At 43.7% G+C, this 25,473-nt stretch overlaps 1 protein-coding gene and 1 long non-coding RNA gene across 2 annotated transcripts in view; one reads left to right on the forward strand and one right to left on the reverse strand.

Annotated features, from left to right (window-relative positions):
* LOC105860611 (uncharacterized) overlaps positions 1 to 17,143 on the forward strand; it is a 50,143-nt gene extending 33,000 nt beyond the window's left edge. The window contains exon 3 of the long non-coding RNA XR_001149133.3: positions 17,032 to 17,143. This is a non-coding gene — a long non-coding RNA (uncharacterized LOC105860611). The remainder of the gene's footprint in view (positions 1 to 17,031) is intronic.
* On the reverse strand, positions 9,516 to 21,711 carry ST8SIA3 (ST8 alpha-N-acetyl-neuraminide alpha-2,8-sialyltransferase 3). The gene is made up of 4 exons (XM_012745478.3): positions 21,349 to 21,711; positions 19,964 to 20,086; positions 17,004 to 17,561; positions 9,516 to 14,499 (listed from the first exon to the last, which is right to left on the reverse strand). Exons 1-4 carry the CDS (start codon positions 21,525 to 21,527, stop codon positions 14,217 to 14,219), a joined length of 1,143 nt encoding a protein of 380 aa, XP_012600932.1. The 5' UTR covers positions 21,528 to 21,711; the 3' UTR covers positions 9,516 to 14,216.
* Between the last annotated feature and the right edge of the window lie 3,762 nt (positions 21,712 to 25,473).

Genomic DNA, 25,473 nt, shown 5'->3' on the forward strand with positions numbered 1-25,473 from the left:
GATCGTGTGCTGGTCTGGACGCCCAGGTTGGGGGTGTGTGATGTGATGTGCCTTCCATCCGAACGCCCCAGGCTCCTGCAGGAAGGACCGATTGGACTGTTTCCTCGTGGAGGCCTTCACATTACACATAATTTTGTCTACCAAGAATGAAGTCTCCAAGCAGTCATTCTGGCATCAACATACTTGAAGGCAGAAAACTTTCTTGCACACATTCCGTTTTGATGGACATAGTGCTTCCAACTGGAGGAAACAAGTCTTGTGGCCATTTTAGTTTCGATTTTCTATTGAACTCTAACTTTTCTCTTCTTGGAGTTGCTTAATCAGCCTCCATTACTATCGTCAACACATTGTTAAAGACTGTTTCAACGTGTCCCATTTCTGAGAAAAATATCTCCTACTAAATTTCCACCTTAGTTCCCAATAGGTTTTGTTTGCTGATTAGGTTACAGAGGTTCCTGGAAGCTAAATCAGACATATTAGTGTTAGTGACTAAAGTTGTTTAGATCTATATCTATATATCTGTGATATCTGCTGCAAAGATGAGAATGAGTTTTAAATTGATCCTTAAGGTGTAGAACAACCGTGTCTACTGAAACATCTTAGACATTTCTTTTGAACTTACCCCTTCATGTCATAGGTTGATCAACATTCACATTTTCTCTATCCATGTTCTTTTTCTTCAATGTGGTGCATGCAACCCGGCCAGAAAACCCACTTACAGAAGATCAATCTCCTTGGCACCACACACCTCTTGGATGTGGGAAATGATTTCTTGTGTATTAGGAATGCCTTTAGAATTTGTTGATTCGGGAGGTGATATTTGATTTGATATTGGAATCTGTTTGTTGGAAGCATCCATTTACGTTCTGGGATAGTGGAAAGCTTTGCAAACTATAATTTGAGGACATAATGTCTGTCACCCAATAATGCTGTTAGACTTTTGCAGGATGAATTTGTTACCTTTGAAGGAGACAGAGCACACCTGGAGTACATCTGAGTCTGTGTATTGCTGAATTGTGTTCCATGGGCCATACTTTATAAATCCTCAAATTATTAATACTTGGTGATTGGGACTGTTGTGAACAGATGTAGTGAGTTGAAATGTGGTCCCCGAAAGATATGTCCCCGTGGAAACTGAGTGGTTTCCAAGGGTAAGGGCCTCTGTGGATGTAATTAAAGTGAGGATCTCGAGATGAGACCTAAATTCAATAGGAAGTCCATATAAGAGACAAGAAGGGGAAGCAGAGGCACACACATAGAGAAGGCCACGTGAAGATGGAGGCGGAGGTTGGAGTTGTGCATCCAAACACTGGGGAGGCCGGGCGTGGTGGCTCACACCTGTAATCCTAGCACTTTGGGAGGCCCAGGTAGGCGGATCATTTGAGCTCAGGAGTTCAAGACCAGCTTGAGCAAGAGTGAGACCCCATCTCTACTAAAAAAAGAAAATAGAAAGATATTAATTGGCCAACTAAAAATATATAGAAAAAAATTACGCATGCCTGTAGTCCTAGCTACTCAGGAGGCTGAGGCAGGAGGATTGCTTGAGCCCAGGAGTTTGAGGTTGCTGTGAGCTAGGCTGATGCCATAGCACTCTAGCCTGGGCAACAGAGTGCGACTCTGTCTCAAAAAGAAAAAAAAAGAAAAAGAAAAAAATAAAATAAAAACTGGAGAATGCAGTGTGCCTCCCAGCTGGACACCCCAGGAAAGACCAGTTAGGCTCTTTCCACTTGGACGCCTTCACATTACCCATAATTTTGTCAGAATAAGAGTGGGACAATGTCTCCATTCTCAGGAGATAAAAATTATGGCAGTTGCCAAAAGCAAGGACAGAAGCATGACAAATTCTTTCTCAGAGCTTCCAGAAGGAGTCAACTTTGCCGACACCTTGATTTCAGACTTCTGGCTTCCAGAACTGTGCAGGAATAAATTTCTGTTGTTTAAGCCACCATGTCTGTGACACTTCATTATGGCCATCCTAGGAAACCAATACAGTGAAGGTCAAACGAAATACTTCACATACAGTAAGGAAATCGTTGCCTAAAGTAGGGTTGGCAAATGACAGCCCCCTCGGCTAGACCTGGCCCCTGGTTGATTTTGTAAGTAAAAATTTATTATAACATAGCCACACTCATTCATTTGTGTATTATCTGTGGCTGCTTTTGTGCTACAACAGCAGAGTTGAGTAGTTGTGACAGAAACTGTAAGGCCTACAGAGATTAATATATTTGCCACTTTTTTTGTTGTTGCAAATCCAGATTTACTTAAGAAAGGGACAATGGTAGACAGGGGATTCTGCGGTGATTGCTTTGGCCACTCTTAATAACATCTGCTTTGAAAAAATCTCTATGTTCATATTTTGCATTTGCTTAAAGTTACATGTTTCCTACAGAAGTGGAAATATTGATTAAAAGAACTCCAACAAAAACAAGTGATCTATAGGGTTTGTGTAGCCCCAAGGTAGAGTGTTTCGTTCAACCTCCTCATTTTGACTTCTTGGACTTAATGTGAATTGGAAGCATTATTAGGTCAGTAGGATTGAGTAAGCAATAAACATACTCTCGGAATAAGGAAAAGAGCTATCTATCATTGTATTGAAGGTTCGTCTCTCCCAGGTGGTCCTGGGTGCTTCTTATTTGATTAGTAATGAGAATGCAATTGGATGGGCTTTGTCTCTTGAGTGTGTGAAGTTCTCCCAGCTCCTACACAAGAGATTCAGTAACTGAATCTAAGTAGCACACAACAATAGCTTATTTATTTACCCTATTTAGTACACAAAAAAGCATTATTCTTCTCTTGAGGAAGTCAACCTCAATGATGATGCATGTTTTTCTCCTAACCTTTTTGTAAGTTTTCTAAAGAAAGAAAGATTTAGAAATTTGGTCATTGAGCTTCTACTTGAACACTTCTGACCAGTTTTGAAAAAGACCCCTCTTACAAAAATTATTCATACCTCTTGGAAATCCACTTCAAGGGATTTATCCAAGGAAATAATCAAATATTTAATTAGGAAGCTGCTCATCAGAGCACTGTTTATAGCAATGAAAAATTGCTAGGAATGTAAATTTGAAACAACAATCAGTGATAGTGCTTTTATATTATGTTTATCATAGAATATTTAATGATGTGGAAAGATGCTGTTGATATGATTTTAAGTGAGGGAAAAAAGAAAACACAATAGTAATTTGATGTAGAACAAACACATACTCAGAAAAACAGGTGAAAGGTTTAGGTGTCTTTTAATTTTAATATTCTTTTGCTTATCTTTATTTTCTATTTTTTCGATGAACAGTTTTATAATAATAAGTTAATTGAAGTAAAATGAGGAGACTTTTATTTAGAGTTGAGAAGTTTTAGTTGATTTAAAAATAACTTTCTGGGTTTTTTTTTCTGTTAAAATTGATCAAGTATTTAAATTGTTGCTCGCTAGGAGAGTACCTTTGGATAAGTCACTTTCTCTCCCCAAGCCTCTGTTTCTTCTTCCGGAAATGAGAGCATTGGGTTTTCTGAATCTCTAAGTTCCTGATTACCTATGACATGCTGCAGTTAGTGTTCAGGGCAGCCTAGTCCGAGAGCTGACCCCTCTTACCAAGAATTGCACGCTCAAAATGGGGAGAAAGCTTTGGGGCTGAGGCTGGTCCAACCACTTGCAGACCCTCGGGCCTTGTGGAAATGCTGGTGCACAAGGAGCTCACGCTCTTGCTTGGACAGAAGCAGAGGCCAAACTTCTTTCCTGGCTTGGCAGCCTTGGGTCAGGCTGGCCCTTTTATGAGGGGGGTTTCTTTCCTTTTTTTTTGTTTATTCTCTTTGTTTTGATCAAGCTGCGGTAATGAATTTCTTAGAAAAAAAAATTCTACTTTTAAAATTTAATTTGTACTAATCTGCCCCAGGCAGAGAGCCTGCAATAAACTTGGTGTCAATTTCATGTTTTGCTGAAGTTTGTGAAGTGTTTTGTTTTGTTTTAGAACAAGTTACCCTTTCTGGGTGTGTGTGCGCGGGTATGTGTGTATGTGTGGGGGGGAGGGAGGGGCATCAGCCTGGCTAATAGTTTTCAGGAAACAGAGCCCTGAGCATTACATTCGGCCTCAAAAGATTTTTATTGTCTTCCCTGGAATTTAATGGGTGTCACCCTTTTCTCCCTCTGCTGCTCTCTTTCTCCCTGTCCCTCACCTTCATTCCCAATCCCCCCTGGAGCTTCCCAGGATAAAAGATATTCCCTTGTAATGTATTGGATCATTCCCCCAATAAGATTTTTAAGTTCCTTCAGGATAAACCTTGTGATTTTGCAAATTTTGTATCCTGTTCATATCTTGCCCAGTGTTATACGTAGTGAAAAATAAGGACTTTAGATTTGGACTGAAGAGCCATTGCCCTCTCAGGTGCAGCCATATCTGCTGAAGGTGGGGTTTTCAATAATGCTGTGCAATTTACCCTCCTCACGTTCCTCCTTTTGCTGGGAAATTGCAATCAGCCAGGAACAAGAATAGGATGCACTTTGATGCATTAATATGCAGGGACATTTTTTAATGTTGGAGCACAAACATTGAGAAAAATAACTCCTAGGACTGTTCATTCATTCATTCATTCAGCAAATGGCTTGTTGAGTTTTGTTCATGGTGCTGTCTGGGGCAGCACAGTCAGAAAAGGGCCAAGACTTCCGGTGTCTGCAGTGCAGGTACAAAGACGGGGAGGGAGATAATGAAAGAGTTGAAATGATACACAGACTCTGTGTGCATCTGTCCATCCATTTACCCATCTGTCCATCTGTCCATCCTACAAACATCAGCTGAGAGCCTACCAAGCTCCTGGTGCTGTTCTGGGCACTGGGGGCATGGTGTGAATAAGACAGGCAGTCCCCTGCTGGGTTGAAGGTACAGCTTGTAATATAGCGGGGGACACAGGTGAATAATGACCAAACAAACAGTATTGTTTCAAGCCATGAGAGAAAATGCTGTAAGGAAAATTAGCACAGAGAAAAGGATAGAGGCTGACAGTGGCTATCAGGGAAGCCTCCAGGAGGAGGTGACCCAGAGAGACTGGGATAGAGGGAAGGTGCAGGGGAAGGGATGTGGGATGGGGGGGGGGGTCAGCCGAGCTTCCATTTTGGCTCATCACTCTCAGCATGAGTGCTCTCAGCATGGACCGAAGTCCCTCAGCACCTCTCCCTCACCCAGTATGTGTAATTGTGGCATTCACGCATTCTGTATTATTCTGTATTATTATTAACAATATTAACAATATTAAGAGCTGGTGCCCGATTAGTGAGCATTTAAAGGACCTATGGAAAAATTGTGCATGGGGACGCTTTGGGAGTTTGCCACTAGTTCATGGCTATAGACAGCCAACCCCAGCCTTTCTGGAGTCCTACAACTATCCTAGGAGAGGACCTCAAAACACTGAGAATGATTAAAAGGAGGATGCTCTCAATCTCTTCGATGGATAAAGTGTGCATGGTGGGACGGGGTTCCGAATAGGAGAGAGACGATCAGCAGTGTTTTCCAATGCACGGGAGAACAGTGTATTTAAAAACAATGCATTCGGTACTGTTTGGCACGTGAGGCAACGAGGCAGGCACATTCACACTTAACAGGTGCATTTAGGGGCTGTCGGAGCAAACCGTTGCATTTTCTTCACAGACCACAGTCACAGTAGACACGCTATTGCCTCTGTGAAAGGTGATTGTCCCTGATCACCCAGAAGGCAGGAGATATTTACAGGTTTCTCAGTCTAGCAGTGCTGGCTTCTCTCGGGTCTCTGCAGCCCTTGTAGTCCGGCAGCCTGTTTCCCAGGGCAGGCGAGTCTGCTTTGTAAGGGCTGTGGCTTCTCCCAAAGAGCAAGAGAACTTCCTTATGTAGCCATAAAAGCTTATGGCTGCTCATCGTGTCCCAGGAATTAAATACATGTTTTTTTCCAGCATTACCTTTCCAAAGGGAAAAACTGAGAAGTCCTCAGAATTAGTCTCTCAGCAGAAAATGGCATTTTCCAAAAAGATGCATCAAATGTGTGTGTGTAGGGGGTGGGCATTGCGGTAGTAACAATCTAAGCAGCATGTATTTCCCCTGACACTTGCTCATTTCTTTAGTAACTTACATTCATTGTTCTCCCACCTTTCAATCTTTTGGTTCCTCTGTAAAGAGCTTTCTTTGTTCCTCATTCTACACAGATATGCCATTCTTCAAAATGATGCTAAAGTGAAATGGTGGAACCAAAGTAGGTTAAGTGAGAGAGAAGATATCACAAACATTATTTTGTCTTGACTTCTCACTCATACTTTCACAATACTTTCATGGATTGTTGGCTTCCTATCTAACGCGTGAGGGAGAGTGGGGTGGGATTGCAGGCCCAGGCTGTAATTCCAGCTAGCTAGCTGGGTGGATAAACCACGCCAATTCTGAACCTCAGCTGTCTCATCTCCACATGGTAGATGTTGATCTGGATTCTTGACCTGAGATAACATCCAGGTCTGTGGAGTTCTGCTATGGACTTAGGAGACTGTCCCATGTGAGTAAATGATATTGCACAGTGATGTTCCAATATGTTTGTTCTGTGTCCTACGAGAATATCAGTGCTAATTACTGACGCTTGGTGACTGGCTCTCAGCCTGTCAATAACCCCCTCCCAGACTGTTGGCTGTAAGGATGCTTTTCTGCCTACTACGGGCTCAGATCTGGATCTTGAAAGGTGGGTAAAGAGCATTTCTAACATGAGGTCCAGTTATTCTCAGTCTTGACAAACGGTCTAGTTTCCATATTTCAGAGGGAAGCCTCCCCTTCCTTTCTGCAAGGGCTTTAATGTCTTTGTTCCACCCATACATGTTTACCAAATCTCTCTCCCACTGTCTACCAAGTTTTCTTCCCCACCTCCCCTAGTCAAAAGTGTTACAGGAGTGGCTGGTCCCTCAAGGCTGTTTTTGCTGTGAATTTGTTCACAATAAAATGGGGGCCTACCTGTCAAGTTCCTTGTGCTTGTAGCAATGGATTTATCTCTTTGGTGTCAGGAAAAGAACCAGAGGATGAAGGTGTACTTTGTGCCCAGGCTAACTAACAACATGCAATTTGTTTGGGACTACAGAAAAACATATGAATGTACATCTGACTCGCTAAAAACAAAATGTGGCTTGCTCAGTATAGAGAAACAAGCTAATTTCAATGACTGTTAAAAATAATAGAAAACAGGTATAACCTGGTCTTTTAAACGCAGTGTAGAAAATGTCCAACTTGAGTTTCACACATTTGCAGTCTAGAAAAGCCTTAAAGAACTTGTAGGGTATTTTATTATAGTAGGGAAAGCAGATTTGCTGCTTTGCAATCTAATTTTGTTTTATTACATGCAGAATAAAAACTTATGGCTGCTCATTGTGTCCCAGGAATTAAATACATGTTTTTTTCCCCAGCATTATCTTCCAAAGGATTTAATTAAACCCACCTAAAACTTCCATCAGAAAAACTTTCAAGTTGCAAACAAAGCTTGTTCAATGGATGATCAGGGTATTTCTAAACACCCAGTGGGAAGGGCCCTCACAAGCAGTGTGAGGAAAGACGGTTTCTCTACTGCTCAATGCCAGAGGACTGCAGTAGCCAAATGTTCCTTGGTAGATGTTTTTTTCCCCAGGGTCTAGCCTTACCCTCGCTTAGTTAAGGAGAAGCACCACATGATGCCTTGCTCCAAAGAGTTTGCTCAGTCAGCTAGCAACGTTGCCCAGAGATGTTCCTAGTCAGTGGTGTTTCTTGACCATTAGGAGGAACTTTCTGACAGCAAATGAACCCCAGCGGAGTGCACGCTCACGTGCTGGGCATGATGCATAGCTGGGTGTCCCCCGTGGGGTAAAGACCTTTGAACCACGGAGCCTCCCCCGATGTGTGGGGCCAGGTAAGTGGGTTGGGTGTCTTATTCTCCCCTCCTCCTTTGAAGACACTGTTTTACGGATGCCTGTGAATTTTTGGCAGTCTCAGAAGGATGAGGAGCAAGTGGACAGGGAAAACTACAGAACCAGGGAAACAAGTGATGAACTATAGGATGCAAAAAAGATCAGCCAAACATGGCTTTAACTGGCAGTTAAATAAAAGAATGTTTACCTGGAAAGTCACCCTTAGAAATTAGAAAAGCCATTGCTGGTAATTACCTAAGGTATTGAGGAGTCTGTCAAAAGGTTCCTAAGAGTCACATGGATAGGAAATATTTTCAACACCTTTGGGCTTTAACCTAAAAGCCAATAATATGCTCTTTTACTAAAAATTAGTAAAACTCACCAAGGAGGGCACTTAGGAGTCCCTCCCAAGCTACTGCTAGCCTCTCCTGTCTGGTACTCACTGACTCAGAAAATATTCAGGCAGTGCTATGCTGGAGCCAGCTCCTGTTGTACAGGAGCCCACTCATGCCGGCTCTTGTTGTATTTCCAGCTGGCTGACATTAAGTTAGCAGCTTGAAATTGGCCAGGATGAGAATATTTACACCATGGAAATTGGTAGCTGCTACACATCAGGGTCCCACTGTCTTCCAGAGCCAGTTGTGAAATATTTAGCAGCATACCGAAGAGCTGAAACTGTCTCCGAATCACACAAGAGGGAAATCAAATGAGCCCTTCAGTATCTCTGACGATTAAAGGCTTTACACGTGCACAGTTATAGAAACAACCTTCACAAGGATGGTGGCACCTTGTTCAACAGAGGCCTGTACGAGGCAGGCAGTAATAACAGACCACCTCTCTTATACTGGGTTGGTCTTAGAATGTCAACCTCTCGAATTTCCTTTTTTGATTTATTTCATTTTAGCTTGAAGACTTTTGCATTTTGGGCATTTCCTGGAGGTTGAGAAATCAGACCCCTTGAGAGGTATTTTAGGCTCTGAAAATGACTTCCAAATTGAATCTGAATGAATCATTTAACTTCCCCATTTCTCAATCCATCCATTTATAAAGATGAGTGACCTTAGATCCCACTCCTAGTTTGAAATATAAAGAGTGAAATACAAAGAGCTGGCCTTGGGGTAAAGCGCATTAAAGCTGAGCTCCTCACTTCTCTCCAGGCTCGCATCCATTCTGGCTAAATCGACCAGTTACTATTCACTTACAGACCAGTGACTGGTCCATTCAGCCGACACAGTTGAACGGCTGCATCACTACGACGGTGCCTATGTTGCCACGTATCAGGATAACTTCAAGGAGCATCAGATACTAACTGCATGAGGAGGGATAAGCATTTAGCTGCTTTGTTCAGAATCGTATACGTGACTCTGCTCCAAGGTATTACTGGGTTCCAAATGCTGACCACATCAGAATCATCTGGGAATCTTTGTAAACTGGACGTATCCCCGGACAATGAGTGAGTCAAAGGTCTGGAGTGAGGAGCGAGAGTTGTATTTTGAAGAGCTCCTTCATGTCACACAGCTTTGTCTGGAGGGTCAGCCGTACATTCTGGGTCCTAACCCCAGAACCCCGCTGTAATCTTAAATCCGAGTTAGCTAATCTGCAACAGCCTCTTTGCTGTGACCCCACTGTCATGAACAACAAGAGAATGAGCTTCATGGAGGATAGAAACATCTATTCAAATACACACGTCTTCAATAATAAGTCATCACAATAAAAATAAATGTTCAGAAATACTGCATCATACAATAATGACATTCTAAAAGGTTTCCCATTTCGAATGTTCTATCGATGTGGCAAAACAATCAGAGTGTGAGAGGCGCATAATTAGTCATTTTTAGTCCTTGGTGTCCACTCATCTGCGGCCTTGATTAATTGGGCCACAGAGACCAGACAGGCCAGTCAGCTGGCGAAGGTGCCCTCAATCCCCAGCGCCTGTGGTGCTCCATCTGGGCTCTCCGGGCACAGAGGCACGCAGCCCCGGCTCTCTCTGTACGCAAAAGGACAGTCCTGCATGTTCAGGGAGAAGTAGAGGCTTAAACAGAAACTTTTGCCTAGTGCATTAGAACAATTATGGAAAAAAAACAGATTTAAGGGTCCAGAATTATACAGAAAACCGCTCAGTTTGTCATTTTGCACACGAAGATGCACCAACGTTATTCATTATAGATTTGTCTTACTTCTTAGCACATCGAACTAAACATAATAATTTAGAGTCTGCTGTTGAAATTACTTATACTATATGGAAGACATTTCTTAACTCAAGGGACCGCTGTTGAAAATTATACCTATGCAGAAGTACACAACCATTTTCAGCCTTCAATGTCTAAATTATGCATACATATTACTAAGACAAAGTTCTGTTAAGACAAATAGATTATTGGATAAGATTCCAGCTGTCGACTGTGAACCGTCAGTACTGAATTGTTATTTACCAAATCATGATTTACCAGGGGGGTTTTTCTTTCATCTCAGGGGAGAATGTAGGTGCTTACCCGTGGACTGTTGCACACCGATGCAAGCATCTTCCATATTGTTTTGCATTGAAAAATAATTCTGCTGTGGGAAGGGGAGACTCCTTTTTCCTCCTTTACAGCCTTTCAACCTTATTTTATGTGTCCTGAAGATCCCAGACCAAAATCACTTTTCCTGTGAGCCCATCTTTATTTGATGCTGATAAGGCTAAGAAGTATTAGGGAAGGAGGCATAATTTCTCCACTAATTACCTATGCGCTCTTGGGCAAATCACTTAGCTTCCCTCTTTCTCCATTTTCTCATTTGTAAAGTTAAGAATCAGGACTGGAGGAGCCCAAAGCCTCTTCCCTTTCCAGCGGCCTAGCATTCTACAATGTGTGTCCCTGCTTTCTTTGACCGCAGGTCAATAACCACTCTGTTATCTGACAGTATCTAATAATTACTGCCTTGCCCCAAGTCAGAAGAAATGTTCTTCTATTCCTTGGCTTCCCCACCAAATTAGGCTTGTCTTGGCACTCACAATCTTGGAAAACTGGTGGCCTAGGCACAAAGATGCGGGGGATGGAGGGAGGGTCTTCCTTTGCACATCTTGCTGGTAGCCCCACGGCCAGGTGCCTGACATCAAGGTCACAGGCAGATGGCACAGCAACCCCCTGTCAGCGCTGCTAGGCACGTGGCACTACTCAACGTACAGCACTTCTATAATAGTCAAGGACACTTAAGACACAGACCCAAGGGCAGAGGGACTATGGGCATTTTAATAATCAAACATGGGAACGATATTTTTGGTGGGGGTGGGAGGAATTCTTGATACTACCTTTTAACCCTGTCTCCCTTGGATCTACACGCCTGCATATGACACTCAGAGCGGCTGATGAAAACCGAGGGTCTGGCATTAAGCAGGTTGCCAAATGTCTGCGGGGTTTTCTTCCTCCTCTGCAACTTAATTGGTCATTTGTATTGGCGTCAAGTGTAGACAGCCTGGGGGGCTTTATGGTGAAATTTATTCCAATAGCTGAAGGTGGACTCTGCTGTGAGTATCCCAAAAAAGGGGAAAGGTTCTGACAAAAGGATGTAATTAGTCTAGAAATCAACAAAGCGAGGTCAATGCAAAAGCCAGGGGCATGTCTCGGTAGCTGAATCAGGAGGGACGACCCAATGGTCCCGTCTGCCCAGCTCACTGCACTCGACTACACAAGCCTGGGAGCCACAGGACAGCCTGTCTAATCAGGACACTTGGGACCCACCAACTCTTCTGGTAGTGAAAGTGATTACACAGGTTTAATCTTTGAGACAGTCTTTAAAAACAAAAAAGAGATTCTGCATGATCAGCTAGAAGCTGCTTTTCTTAAAAAGGGAAGGGTGGTTTTTTTGGGGATCATCTCTGGGGAAGTCCTGCCTATAAGCTGGGATGAGCCTGATCTCTAACCCCTTCTAGTTCCAGAGACAAGTCCATTGCCTCACTATTTTGAATTCCTGTTAAAGTGACAGATGACATAGTGATGGGGGTGGCAAAGTCCTCCCACTTTAAGGTTGAGATGGAGCCAAGAGTGCAGTGAGAGTTTTACAAATTTCCTTGAACTTAAAAAAAACAAGCCAGAAACTTCGACATTATGATGAGATGAAATTTAAAAAGTCTACCATGGAACAATTAGCTGTTTGTAGTGATTGTGGTCTTCTGCTCTTTTAACCTTCCTAGTTCAAAGTGTCTGTGCATTTCTGTTTAGTGAAAACAAATGGGCACATTGGGATTAAAACTCCAGAGTCAGAAACTAGGCCGTGTAATTCTAGCATTAATATCACTTAGCTGTAACCAAATGAACTAAGTGCTTAAGAACAGCCAACTAAACACTTCTGTCAGTTATCAATCTCACAGTGACCCGAATGGAGCACAGCATGAGAAAGGTGGCACTGTCCTCTATCAAGTGACAGGGAACAGACATGGTGTGGTTTTGATGCCCATCGAATTATACCATTGAATTTAAAAATGTTTTGAATATCTCCCCTTATAATTAAAGTATAGAGCTGTTTTAGTGTTTCCCATTTCAAAACATTTATGCCTGTTTCTTCCCCTCTATTTGCACGACTGCCGTCCATGTGACATAAGGTGTGACAATAGGTGACATGTCTGAAGTGGAGTGTTTTTTCTTTCATTAGTTAACATCTGGATCTTTATAGGCTGCTCTAATTACATAGAATTTCTGAAAAAAATAAGACAGCTTTAGGACCAGGCAGAACATGAGCAGAAAGACTGTGTCTTTCCTTATTGTATTTGGTGTAATTTTCGGTACGATTGTACCTTCCCAAAAAGAGGGGCAATGAGCTGATTACTGAACTACAGCAATTTTTTTTAAAACAGTATTTGTCACATTGCAAGGAATCTAGATGAGATTTCTGGAAAAGAACAAGCTACTCCACTCAAATGTATAAAAATGTGCTTGACTGGCATTTGGAAAGAAGAAAGAAACCCTTATTAAAATTTAACATCGTCTTGGCCAGACTTTGGGCTGCATTGGAAGAACAAAGTGCTGCTCAGTAAAAAGCCAGGGATGGGGAATGATGTGATTTCTACTCCTAAGGCTGAAATAATGAAAAAGAGAATGGGCAACTCATTTCCTCATGGAAGGTCTACATAATCTCACATTCCAAGGGCTATTTAGTAGCAAATCTTGCCACTGCACAATGACTTTTTCCTTTTGAAATGCTTAGTCTGTAGGCATATAGGTCTGACTTCAGTGGAAAGCGGGAATATCCAGTGTCTACACTTGTCTTGAAGAGAGCAAATGGTTGTGGATTGGCCGTGGTGGCCCAATGACCCCACCTCAGCCCTGTTCACATGGGGGGCCTGGGCTGGCCAGCCTCGAAGCTTCTCCTCCACTCTAACCCTGCTGGTTCTCAGAGGCTCTGAATGGGTAACATGGTTACAACACTTCAGGGTATACAGGATTCCATGACAACTTCTAAACACCCTTCTTCTCTGACCTATATGTGCCCCAGAATCTTAAGCTAACACCTGCCTCTATATGCTGAGAAAATGCTAAGCCCAGTGCTTCGGTTGGGGTGGTGGGAGACGTGCAATGACCACTCATGACCTGGGCTTTCTTTGTGATCATGAAAAATGCACTGCATTATATGCCTCTCACCACAGAGGGACTGCCCTGCTGGAGAATGGCTGTGGACGAGGGAGGGCTTCCTACAAGGCGTTTCTTACAAAAGTAATCATGGGAGGACCCATCATGATTTGCTCGGTTGCTCGTGAAACATCAAAGTTACCCAGAGCCTTAAACACATCAATTACAAATGCAATACATACAAGCAAGCTAATTCAATAGGATTCCTAGCAAATTATTAAACTCCACGGTAATAGGGCAGGGAATGGGTGCAGGAAGAGGGAGAGAGATGATAAGAGATAGAGAGATAGAAAGATGAGCTATGCAAACCAGTTTTTTTATGTTTCCATTTTGAAGATTCTGATCCCACTGGCAAAACTGAGATCCTGCCCCAACTGGCCACAGGCCTCGGATTACAAGGACTGCGTCTGAGCAGAGCTGCAGAAACTATAGCTCTAGTCCTCATAAAAATGGGAGGCAGTTTATTATCAAAATACAAACATGAAAATACTTCAAACCATTTCGTTAGCAGCATAATCCCAAATGCAACATTCCCTTTATCAATCAAGTTTCAATCCTTCAACGCATCTGTCTTGCTAAAAATCTGCTAAAACTCTTAAAAGAGCAGTGCAAAAGAGAGAAAAGACATCTTTCCTTTTAAATGGCAGACAATCCTTATAAGACATTCTCTAGGGTTCTATTCTGAAGACTATTCAATTTGATCTGGGGCACTTTTTAAACAGCCATTTGGCACTTTCCGTTCGGAGTTCTTAGGCACAGTGTGACAGAGTCAGCTTGGTGAGCCCTTCCCCGTGCATTCGGTACAGCAGCTGAAACTCGGCAGGCAGCTGGTGGGACTCCTGCCACTTGGTGGTAAATTTGGTTCCTTTTTTGTCATAGTAGTGGTATGGCAGATCTTCCCTTGTGTTGGGGTCAAATCCAAAAGGCCAAAATCCATACAAGTGGATCTCTTCACATATAGCTGACGCAAGGGTGTACATAAGAATACCTGTGCTCAGTCGTTTGGGTGACAAATGTTTGTTTTTCCAGTACCTGTAGAACAATAAGTACACGTGGATTCAGCGGTCAGTGTTGAAGGTTTCAATCAGCTGGGTCAATATGACTGGCTGGGGAGGTGGATCTGTCCATGGTAACTTAATGCTTGCTTTGAATTTATCTTTTAGACCACAAAGAACAAAAATCCTCTGGGCATGACTTGGCTACATGATTTGTGAGACCCAGTGCAAAATAAAAATATGGACTCTTTGTTCAAACATTATTGAAAATTTCAATAGTGTGAGAGTAAAGTACTAAACCAAGCGTTGGGCCCTTCTGAGCACGGGATCTCTTGCAGTCACACCTTGGAACCTGGCCCTGCCTCTGGGTCTTCCTAAAAGGGTGGTGGCTCTGCCTCAATGGTGGCACAACAGTTGGCCACTGATGAGAGTGACACTGCTTCTCCTACAGAAAGGGCCCTGGATATGGTGGAGGAGGCTGTTTAACCTAAGGAGACCTCCTCTGTTACTTCCTTTCCCAAACCTAGAAATAAATTCTTCTTTCTGGGTTTGGAAAGACTGCAGGGCCTTAGTTTTCACCACCCTCTTGTAAAAAATTATATTCCCTGCTCTTCCCCGTCTTCTAACTAGAGGTTCCCAAGCCTGTCTTCGTCATGCCAGGACCTAAGAAATGTATTTACACATTTTCTGAATTTAAAAAAAAAGAAGCTAAATTATGGTTATTCCTTTCCTATTTAGATAGTATTCTGAAGCCTTCCTACCCACACTGTCAAATATTTGAACTTCTATGGGGGGTGGGGGGAAGGTGTATTTATCATTGTGTGTGGACAGAACTAAACTATTCATGAAATCAGGTTTCTATGGACTGTATTTCCTTCCAGTTTTCACTGAACCAATGTATTTGGTTCAAGCCTGAGTGGCTGTGAAACATTATGGTGAACTCCACAGGCCTTTGGTGGCAGGTAGTCCACGCAGGCCAGTTTCCAGAAGTTTCTAGGCACATACAGTTCCTTTTTCACTACTTGAAGGCTTCAAAGGTGAACCTTTCCCTTTCCAGATGAAATTGAAAAGTTCAGCCTTGGTTTTATTTGTTCTTACCTAAGGAGTTAGAATGACTCTGACCGTCCTTTTGGCACAGCTGAACTTAAATTGAGCAAAAGGGGAGCAAAATGATGAAGTCAAAAGACCAGTGGACTGGCTGGCAGAAGGTCTGCCTTCTAATTCTGGGTCTGCCCATTCTGGGCAATGACTTTGGGTAAATAAATTCTTGCTGCTTTAAACTTAGGAGTTGGGCTATCTTACTTCTATAAAGGGTGACCATGCCTCCTGGAAGACTAGGACAACCCCAGTTGATGTCTGTTATTCCTGCTGCAATTATTCCTATCACTTCCTTTCTCTCAAAGAAAAAGTTCCAGTCTGGACTGTCAATTATGGTATTACCCCACCACTGAGATACATACCGTGCATTAGACTACAATTCCTCCTCCTATGTGACATCAGTACACAGATCTTAAATTTGGAGGACTTTAGGAGACTACAGGATGGGAATAATCTATTATGGAATAAAAATCTTTAGCATTCCCTATTTACCAGATCTCCCAGAACCCACTCCAACTCATGATAATATCTGTGGCTACATTAAGACACTGGGGCTATTTACACAGGGGAATCTGGAGTTGAGGCAATTTTTCTCAAATGATTTAAAGGAAAAAAATATCTTACAATTAATCTTGCTTTATAAAATACTCTGGATTAGTGGCTCTCAATTCGGCCTGCATACTGGAATGATCTGGGGAGTTATTAAAAAATACTGAGTACCTGGTTCCCACTTCCCTCGCCACCAGAAAAACTGCATTAGGCTCTCCTGAGGTAGAGTCTAGGCAAAAGTATTTTTTAAAGCTCTCCAAGTGGTTCTAAAGTACAGCCAGGGTTGAAATTCACCAGCCTAGACTAAAATATTGCATCTCTGGTCAATCTGTCTATCAAATTACAAGGGATAACAATAAGCTTTCATAAAACACTTTTCCTATGTTTTTGCATTTGAATTATAAAGGCAGGTTGTACAACTTATTACTTATCTATCTAGATGGTTTGCTAATCTTGGATATCTACGAAACACCTAAATATCAAGTAAAAGAGAAAAATTTAAGCCAATTGCATCTTCTTTTTAAAAAACAAAACACTTGACTTGTTTAATTTAATTGCTGGCAGTATTGGAAAACAGCTATCCATTTAAAGAAAATTCTTGATTTGCGGTGATTTCCATGACTGCTCGGTTAGGCTTACTACCCAGGGGATGGGCAATAGAGAAGGGAGACTGATGAAACACCAAGCCCTCCATTTGGCACTTGGTTACCAGCTGAGGGTAGACTGAACTTCTTACCTAGAATGATTCATTCATTCATTACAAAAGGTAAAAGTTTGCCCAAAAGTACTAAACTAACCACAAGTACCTAATTGGATGGCTCCCTCCCCCAAGAGATTACAATATTGATTTGCCATCTGGTGGGGTATAAGTAAAATGCAATAAAATATACACACCTGTTGACATGTTGCATTATATTTCCAGGCCAAGCCAATTGGACCTTTAACTGACCTCTGTGTTCAACAAAAAAGTCAACTAATGTTCTGGTAACAGTTGCTGAAGTGTGGAAGAAAAATGCAGGGATCCAAAGAATGGCCCCATCAAGCTTTTTTAAACTGAGGAAAAAGTTGTTACGGTCCTGAATGGTCAAAAGATTGTTGTAATATTTTTCCAGGATGCTGGGGTTGAAGGTGGTAAGGTTGGTTTTCCTTCCAACATCTCTTTGGAAAGCCTCCGTAGGGGCGAAATTGCAACGGAAAACAAAATCTGATTTATCTATTTCTTGTCCACACTGGCTCCCTGTCAGGATCCCACTATTTCCAACCACAGCACAAATATTATAATGCTTATTCACAATGGGTGACACATCTGGAAGGAGTGATCGGAAGTTATTGCTAATAGAGAAAACATATTTATGGCTGGAATAATCATAGTGCATCAGTTGTCCAATCCGAACACTATTCTTGGTCAAAGAAAAGTTTTTTATTACATCGACATGCTGAAGAATTTCTTGCCTAAAATAAAAAGAAATTCATTAAATGCATTCAAAATAATTGATTTTCCATCTTATGTCTTATGCTGCCATTTCATTCAGACAAAAATCTCAGGCACACTGAATCCAAGAAAAATTACACATTCATAATTGTGGTCTTTGAAGAGAGGATTGCTTCAGAATCTGCAGACATGTTTTAATCTTTCAGTCCAGTTCTGAATGTAATCCTTTGAGGCTTGTAAGCGCAACTTACAGTTTTAGCTGCCATTCCTTGGTTTTCTGCTCTAAGTGAAGAGTATATTTGATCAGGTAGGAGGTATAGGCCAAATTGTATCAGACACAGTTTACAATTTACACAATTGAAAGAGCTCACATTCATGCACAAACATTAGTGACTTAGAGTTTGTAACTAAGGTCTAATGTGCTATTGGACTGCAGTGTTCAAAGAATATCAAATATCACTCGTGTCCAAATAAGAACCAAATAGATATGAGTCAGTACAGCACCATCTATTATTAAAATATGAAGATGGTAATAGCAGCGGGTGTAGTTGAATATTTAATAGAAATGAGATGATAATCTCATTAAGGTCCTTTAAGTAATGGAACAAGGGTATTTTTCTACTTGATTTTATGGAAACACAATTTAGTTGAAGAAATCTAGTCCTTGGAAAATGAGGCTACTGTAAATCCTGAAAATGGATATATATTCTAACAATTCAGAGCATAAACAAAGCAAGAGTGACACTTGGAATTAATTTTAGGTTGCTTTCATATTGAGCTTTAAGTACAATTAAGTGTCTCCTCTTAAAGTCTCAGCTATTTAAAATATTCAAGAGAGACCAGTAACATGCTACTTTGCTGCTAGACTCTCCAGTGCTAAGCAATCACATTGAATCTCTTGTTTCTTTTGCCTAAAAAAAAGAAGGAAGGAAATGAAAGGCTTTGCAGATCATAACTTTGCTTGGAATTTTATTTTAAAAAAACTACTCCATTCTTCAAAGTACAAGAGGAATATAAACTGAAATCTTCAATCCAAAACTTCCAAAGTTACCAGCATTGTTCTAACAAGCTGTTAAAAAGGTAAGGCAAATTTAAAATGATACTGGTAAAAATTAATTAAAGATTACCTAATGAATGGATTGAAATGAGAGGAGTTTTGAGGAGGAAATATTCTTCTGACTAGTCATTTGGGTCACATGGTCTAGTGTGGGAAGAATATTTTTACTGAGTTGTAAACATGTTTTGGGGAAAGATACAAGATGTTCTACCCATGAAAATCTGAGTTGTTTATAAAATTAATGTTGAATTAAAATCCCTACCAGGATTTTAAAAAGTACTTCTAGGGTTTCAGAACAGATCAATTTTCATAAACTAATTTCTAATTAAACATAAGTGTTTTAAAAACTTTAATCATAATCATATGACTGGATGTCAACTTTTCAAGTAAATAATATTTTCTCAATACCATGGATACCCACCGAATTTGTTTTAGTTCTACCAGTAGATTAAAATTAAAAGAGAGAGAGAGAGCAATAACTAAAAATGCTATGACCAAAGCACAACTCCCTAAATAGAGTGGTTTGTAAAATAAGTATTCACACCTCTAATGAATACACTAGATGGCTCACATCCCATTTAGCAGCATAATAATCCCACTAGGAAGGAAGGAGTAATGATTTAACTGGGTTTGCTAAGAGTAGACCAGAATAACTGAGTAGAATAAATCAATCTGAACAAATCTTCTTCTTCCCCCCTCAAAAAACAAAACAAAACAAAAATACCCTCCTTCATGTATAAAATAAAGCTGTGACAACTAGTGAGAATGGAGTTACATAGCTTTGCAGTAAGTTAAAAGCTGTAAAGGCTTAATGAAAACAAACAGGCCAAACCAAAACAAAATCATACTTCAACACTTACATGTATTTGGGTCAACATTTGATTGAGATGGATTATGGTATTTTTTGTGTGTTTCAGTGAAACAACACCATTTTATTTTATTTTTCAAATTTTTTCAGCGGGGGGGGGGGGGGGGGGGGGGGGGGAATGAAAATGCTGTGGGTGGTCTTTTTGCAAATAGCTTTTTTTTTAAATGGATGGCTTTGGGAGTATGAGCCAGACTTGTTAATTGTAAATCATGGTGCTCAATCAAGCCCAAGTTAGGGAGGGTATTGAAAATATCTTTTCTCTCCTATTCAAATTGGTCCTCTTGATGTTTCTTTCTTAGGAGAGGGCACTACATACATATGAGAGGGTTACTGATCTTTGCTTTGTGCAGTCAAGTCAAGAAAACAATGCAAATACACCTGGTGGTGAGGGCAGGGAGTACAGATTTTTGTTGTTGGGAGTTTTTTTGTGTTTTGTTTTGTTTTGTTTGAGCTCCAGAATTCGAAAGCACCTTTTGGACCTTTTCCTCCTATCCTACCTTTGATGCAAAAACGCTGTCCGATTAAATGTCCACTTAGAAGGTTTCTCTTGGAGTTCCTGGGTGAGAGAATTCGTAATGGGCACAAAGGACGGGTCTAGAAACTTCAGCGCAAACTGTGACCTGGAGAGGAGCATGGGTACAGACAAACGTGCCGGCCTCAGCCCGGGAGCCGAGGTAGCCATTAAAGCCCAGCTGGGCCGGGGGGCGGCTGACGCGCTGGCTCCGTGCGTCCCGCAGCCCCTTCTCCTTTGATCCGCCCTCGGCCCCCACGCACACCCGGGAGAAAGAAGGAAAACAGGGAAGCCCGTCTCCATTGTCCGGCCCTCCGGGTGCGGGAGAGACCATAAAATGGCCGTCCTGCGGCGAGCAGGGTGGGAGCCGCGCCGAGCTGCCGCGCGGAGGGCCCGAGTCAGCACCGCGGACAGCGGCCGCGCCGCCCAGAGAATTGATTTTTGGAGAAAGGGCTGAGGAAGCCGGCGACCCAGGGGAAGGCTGGCGGTGGCTCCTGCCTTAACCTCTTCCTTCCCAAGCCTAAGCCCGACTTCGCTCCCTGCCTGTTCCTGGGGACCCCCGGCCAGCTCCCCTCCTCCGCCCTGCCGGGGCTTCTCTAGGTCCCACAGCCCCGGCCCGGCTCGGACCACAGGTTGCAGTTTGTAGTTGCCACCTGCCCATCAGGAGGCCCCGCTGGGAGAGCTCCCCGGGTCGCAGGTAGGGCGGGGGCTCTGGGAGAGCGGTGCCGAGCTGTGCAGAGCTGCGCCCCGCGGTGACTTCGACCTGGGCGAGGGGAGGCGGCCCCTAGGAGGCTCGCTTCCCGCAGGGGGCGGGGGAATTGCAGAAATCCCGGAAAGGGGAGGGCGGCGGGGGAAAGGGTCCAGGGAGAACGCCCTAAGGGCTTCATGCGAAGAAACCCGTGCATCGTTTGATGGAGGGTGGGGGCGGAGAGGAGGCGGGTGCGAGGGGAGCCCGGCGCCTCCGCCATTAAACTGCCCCGCACCGAGCCCGGCCCGCGGTCTGCGGACAGGGCAGGGGGAGGGCGCCCGCCTCGCGCCTGTCCACCTCTCGGGTCGCCGCCCCCTCCCCAATGCACACGCTGCCCTTCCCTCCACCATCCTCCTCCTAACCCCCCACCCCCATTTTTGACATGGGGGAAGGGATGCCGAGGAAGAAAACGAGCAATGCAATCACATCGATTAGGATAACGGCTGGTATGGGCTTTGGGTTAAAAATTAAAGGGGAGGAGGAAGGGAGAGGCAGAGAGAGAGGTGGAAGGACCACGCAGTGATCTCGCCCTAAGTGTCTCGGAGAAGCCAAAACACCCCCCGCCCCCTCCCCAAACACACCATAAACCAGATTCCCGAGGGCGCTCGGAGGCCCGCACTCACCGGAATCCCGCGTGGAACATGTACATTCGGGGCGCCCCCGGGCTGGCGTACTTGGGAGTGGTGAAGATGTTCTCCTTTTTCAGGGACACGTAGCTGATGAGCGATAAAATCAGCAGGGCGACGCTGAGCATGACCAGCCCCAGCACACTGGCGACCCGGGCCATTTTGCAATTTCTCATCCCGGGCTGGGCTGGGATCAGGGAGCGCGGGGAAATCGATCCATCGAGCGGCCAGCAGCTCGCTGGCGCGTGAGTGTGTTCGCGCGCGCGTGAGCGTGTGTGGCGGAGGAGGGGACCCGGGCAGGGCAGCCGCGGAGGGCTGCGGTGGGGGCGGGCAGGAGCCTGGCAGGGGACCCCCGAGGCAGGGGCGCGCGGGGCAGGAGGCTGAGCAGGAAGATGGAGGGGCTGTGCGCGGCGTGGCTGGCGAGGGAGCGCGCCGTGTCGTGCGTCTCCGGCGGCCGCCTCAGGCTCCCCCGCGCGTTTCCAGCGAGGCTGCCATCTCCGCCGCCGCCCGCAAGATAAATGTGATTGGAATAATGTTACAGTTCGATCTAAGCACAGGATTTAATTAATGAACTCTAATCTCCCAAATAACGGGGGGGGGAGGGGAGCGGGAGAAGAAGGGAAGAGGGGAGGGGGCGGAGGGAGGGGACGGACGCGGGGAGGCTGCAGCCCACGCCCACGGCCTCCCCGGAGGAGGGTGCCAGCCAGGAGGCGGCTGTGGGGAGACAGACGCCCAAACTTAGTTTAATGGACCATTCTTTACTTTGTAACATCACGGAATAGGGAGATAAATAACCGGATTTGCTGCCCGCGGAGGAGGATAAACAACAGCTGGGTGCTTCTCAGGAGATGCAAGGAGAGTGGTTTTAGGAAGGCAGATGTTTACAAGCTTCTCCCCTCATCACTGAGGCCCCGCCTGCTCCTCCCCTGGCCCCCCAGGAACCCCCAAACAGTGGCTGGGCCCTCTTGCCTTGGGAGCGCTTAAGCTCTACTTTGGCATTTTCAAGAATGTCTCCCCTATCTGCCTCCTATGCCTTCCACGTATTGCATTTATCCCTCAAAGGTGAGTAGTGCCTAGCAAAGTTCGGACGGAAGTGTCCTGTGAGTGGAGAGGACCTGGCTTCTCCTCCCCTGTCCTCCCAGCTCCGGGCTCCAGGGGCACAGCTGGCGGACAATGCACCTGCCCCTCACTTGCCCAGGCCCGGACAGTGGACAGTTAGCCCTGTTTTAACTCTCCATTGCCTGGTTTCTGGATCCATCCTTGGATCCAGGCCTTCTGGATGGACTAGGTGGCCTGAGCCACCCAGAAGCTGAGGGTATTATAAACGCACCCAGGTCTCTCTTGAAAGAGCCCAAGAACCAAGTAAGAGAAGCAGCCTCTGAGGGCGCACTGGGAAAACGCACGTGTTTCTTCAGCTCTATCCCTTGCAATTACCTTATGGCCTTTCCACCCTAGCTTTGCTCTTGGCTTGGTCCTCCCAATACTGGTCAATAAGCACTAATGAAAGAAGCTGGAGGGTAGAAATTGGACTTTGAAAGCCTTTTCCAATAAAGCAAGTTGAGATTTTTTTTTCCATGGTGGTAATGATTTCTTTCTCTTCTGGACTTCTTGCCTTATGGGCTTTTGTGGACCTAATCTTATAGTGTGTCTGGGGGCTGGAAATTCCTCAAAGGGGTGAGCTCCTGGGATGTAAGCTTCTTCAGGAGGAGAGCCATGTCTTCTTTTCTCAAACACTGTCTCTTACAGATGGCATGAGGACGAGATGAGTTTCCTTGTGAAACACACCTGTGTGGTCGTAGACAGCAGCACACAGAATGCTCCTGTCTGTTTCCAATGACAAAGGGGTCACTTTGCACCCACTAAAGACATTTACACCAAAATCTAAGAATGTGGTCAAGAGGACACAAAAAATCTTTCTTCCCGATATGACTTATTTTTCATTTATTGCATACCTGAATATGGTGAACACTTAAACCATGTTTTTTGGAAAATTACTATTTTTTTTTCCCCAGAGAAGATTATATGAGTATGGTATAAAATGCCAAAGGGAGTAAGATCTTATGAGAGCTATCTAGAAATTACACCTGTTAAAAACATCTTGTTGTGTTCTGGCTAGTATACAGCAAGTTTGTAACAGCAAGTGTGAACAGCGACTGACCAGGGAAAGAACCGAGCGGCACACAGAGGGTCAGAGAATCAGCCTTTATTCCACCAGTGGGCTCAGAGGGGCATGCCACCAAATTCTGAGGACCACTTTGTTGTTCTCCTTCAGTTTTTTTTTCTGAATTGTTTCTTTTTTATTCTGAATTTTTTTATTTCAGCGTATTATGGGGGTACAAATGTTAAGGTTACATATATTGTCCATGTCCCCCCTCTTCCCTCGAGTCAGAGCTTCAAGTGTGACCATCCCCCAAACATGGCACATCTCACTCATTATGTTTGTATATACCCATCCCCTCCTCCCCCCTCCCACCTGCCTGACACCCGATAAACGTTATTCCTATACGTCCACTTAGGAGTTGATCTGTTAATACCAATTTGCTGGTGAGTACATGTGGTGCTTGTTTTCCATTCTTGAGATACTTCACTTAGTAGAATGGGTTCCAGCTCTATCCAGGAAAATACAAGAGGTGCTATATCACCATTGTTTCTTATAGCTGAATAGTACTCTGTGATCTACATATACATTTTATTAATCCACTCATGTATTGATGGGCACTTGGGTTGTTTCCATAGCTTTGCAATTGTGAATTGTGCTGCTATAAACATTTGAGTGCAGGTGTCTTTTTCATAAAGTGACTTTTGGTCTTTTGGGTAGATACCCAGTAGTGGAATTGCTGGTAGATCAAATGGTAGATCTACTTATATCACTTGAAGATATCTCCACGTTGCTTTCCACAGAGGTTGAACTAGTTTGCAGTCCCACCAGCAGTGTAGGAGTGTTCCTATCTCTTTGCATCCACTCCAACATTTATTGTTTGGGGACTTTTTGATAAGGGCCATTCTTACTGGAGATAAATGATATCTCATTACAGTTTTGATTTGCATTTCCCTGATGATTAGGGATGTTGAGCATTTTTTCATGTTTGTTGGCCATTATTCTGTCTTCTTTTGAAAATTTTCTGTTCATGTCCTTTGCTCACTTTTTGATAGGGTTGTTTGATTTTTCCTTGCTGATTTTCCTGAGTTCTAAATAAATTCTAGTTATCAGCCCTTTATCGGATGTGTAGCTTGTGAAAATTTTCTCCCATTCTGTGGGTTGTCTGTTTGCTCTCTTGACAGTTTCTTTGGCTGTGCAAAAGCCTTTAAATTTGATCAGGTCCCATTTGTTTATTTTTGTTGCTGCTGTGATTGCCTTTGGGGTCTTCTTCATAAACTCTTTGCCCAGGCCAATGTCTAGAAGAGTATTTCCAATGTTTTCCTCTAAAATTCTAATAGTTTCACACCTAAGGTTCAAGTCTGTTACCCAGCATGAGTTGATTTTTGTGGGAGGTGAAAGGTGTGGGTCTTGTTTCAGTCTTCTACATATGGCTATCCAGTTTTCCCAGCACCATTTATTGAATATGGATTGTTTTCCCCAGTGTATGTTTTTGTCTGCTTTGTCAAAGATTAGATGGCTATATGAGGATGGTTATATATCTGGGCTCTCTGTTCTGTTCCACTGGTCAATGTCCCTGTTCTTGTGCCAATCTAAAGCTGTTTTAATTATAGCCTTGTAGTGTTGCCACAGTGTGTACAGCTAGTGTTATAGCTCTTGTGACCGGGGAAAGAACCGAGAGGCACACGAAGAGTCGGAGAAGAGCCTTTATTCTTCTACAGCAGGCTCAGCACACCTAGTGTTACAGCTCTCTTTGTGTCTTCCGATGTTCTCCCCCTTCCTGCCCTTCTGCCCCTGCTTTTATACCCTTGGTAGGGCTCAAAAAGCATCCAATCAACTACAAGCTTTAACATCCAATCAGCAACAGGCTTTTACATCCAATCAACAACAAGCTTTAACATGCAATCAAAAACAGTGGGATTCAAAAATTACCCAATCAGGATCACACAAACAGCGTGGCCGGAAACAGGCCGCAGCACGTGGGCCTGGGGCATTCCAGCACTCAGGTTCCCGGGGGCACACGC

This window comes from Microcebus murinus, chromosome 17 (assembly GCF_040939455.1).
Source record: "Microcebus murinus isolate Inina chromosome 17, M.murinus_Inina_mat1.0, whole genome shotgun sequence".
Classification (NCBI taxonomy): domain Eukaryota; kingdom Metazoa; phylum Chordata; class Mammalia; order Primates; family Cheirogaleidae; genus Microcebus; species Microcebus murinus.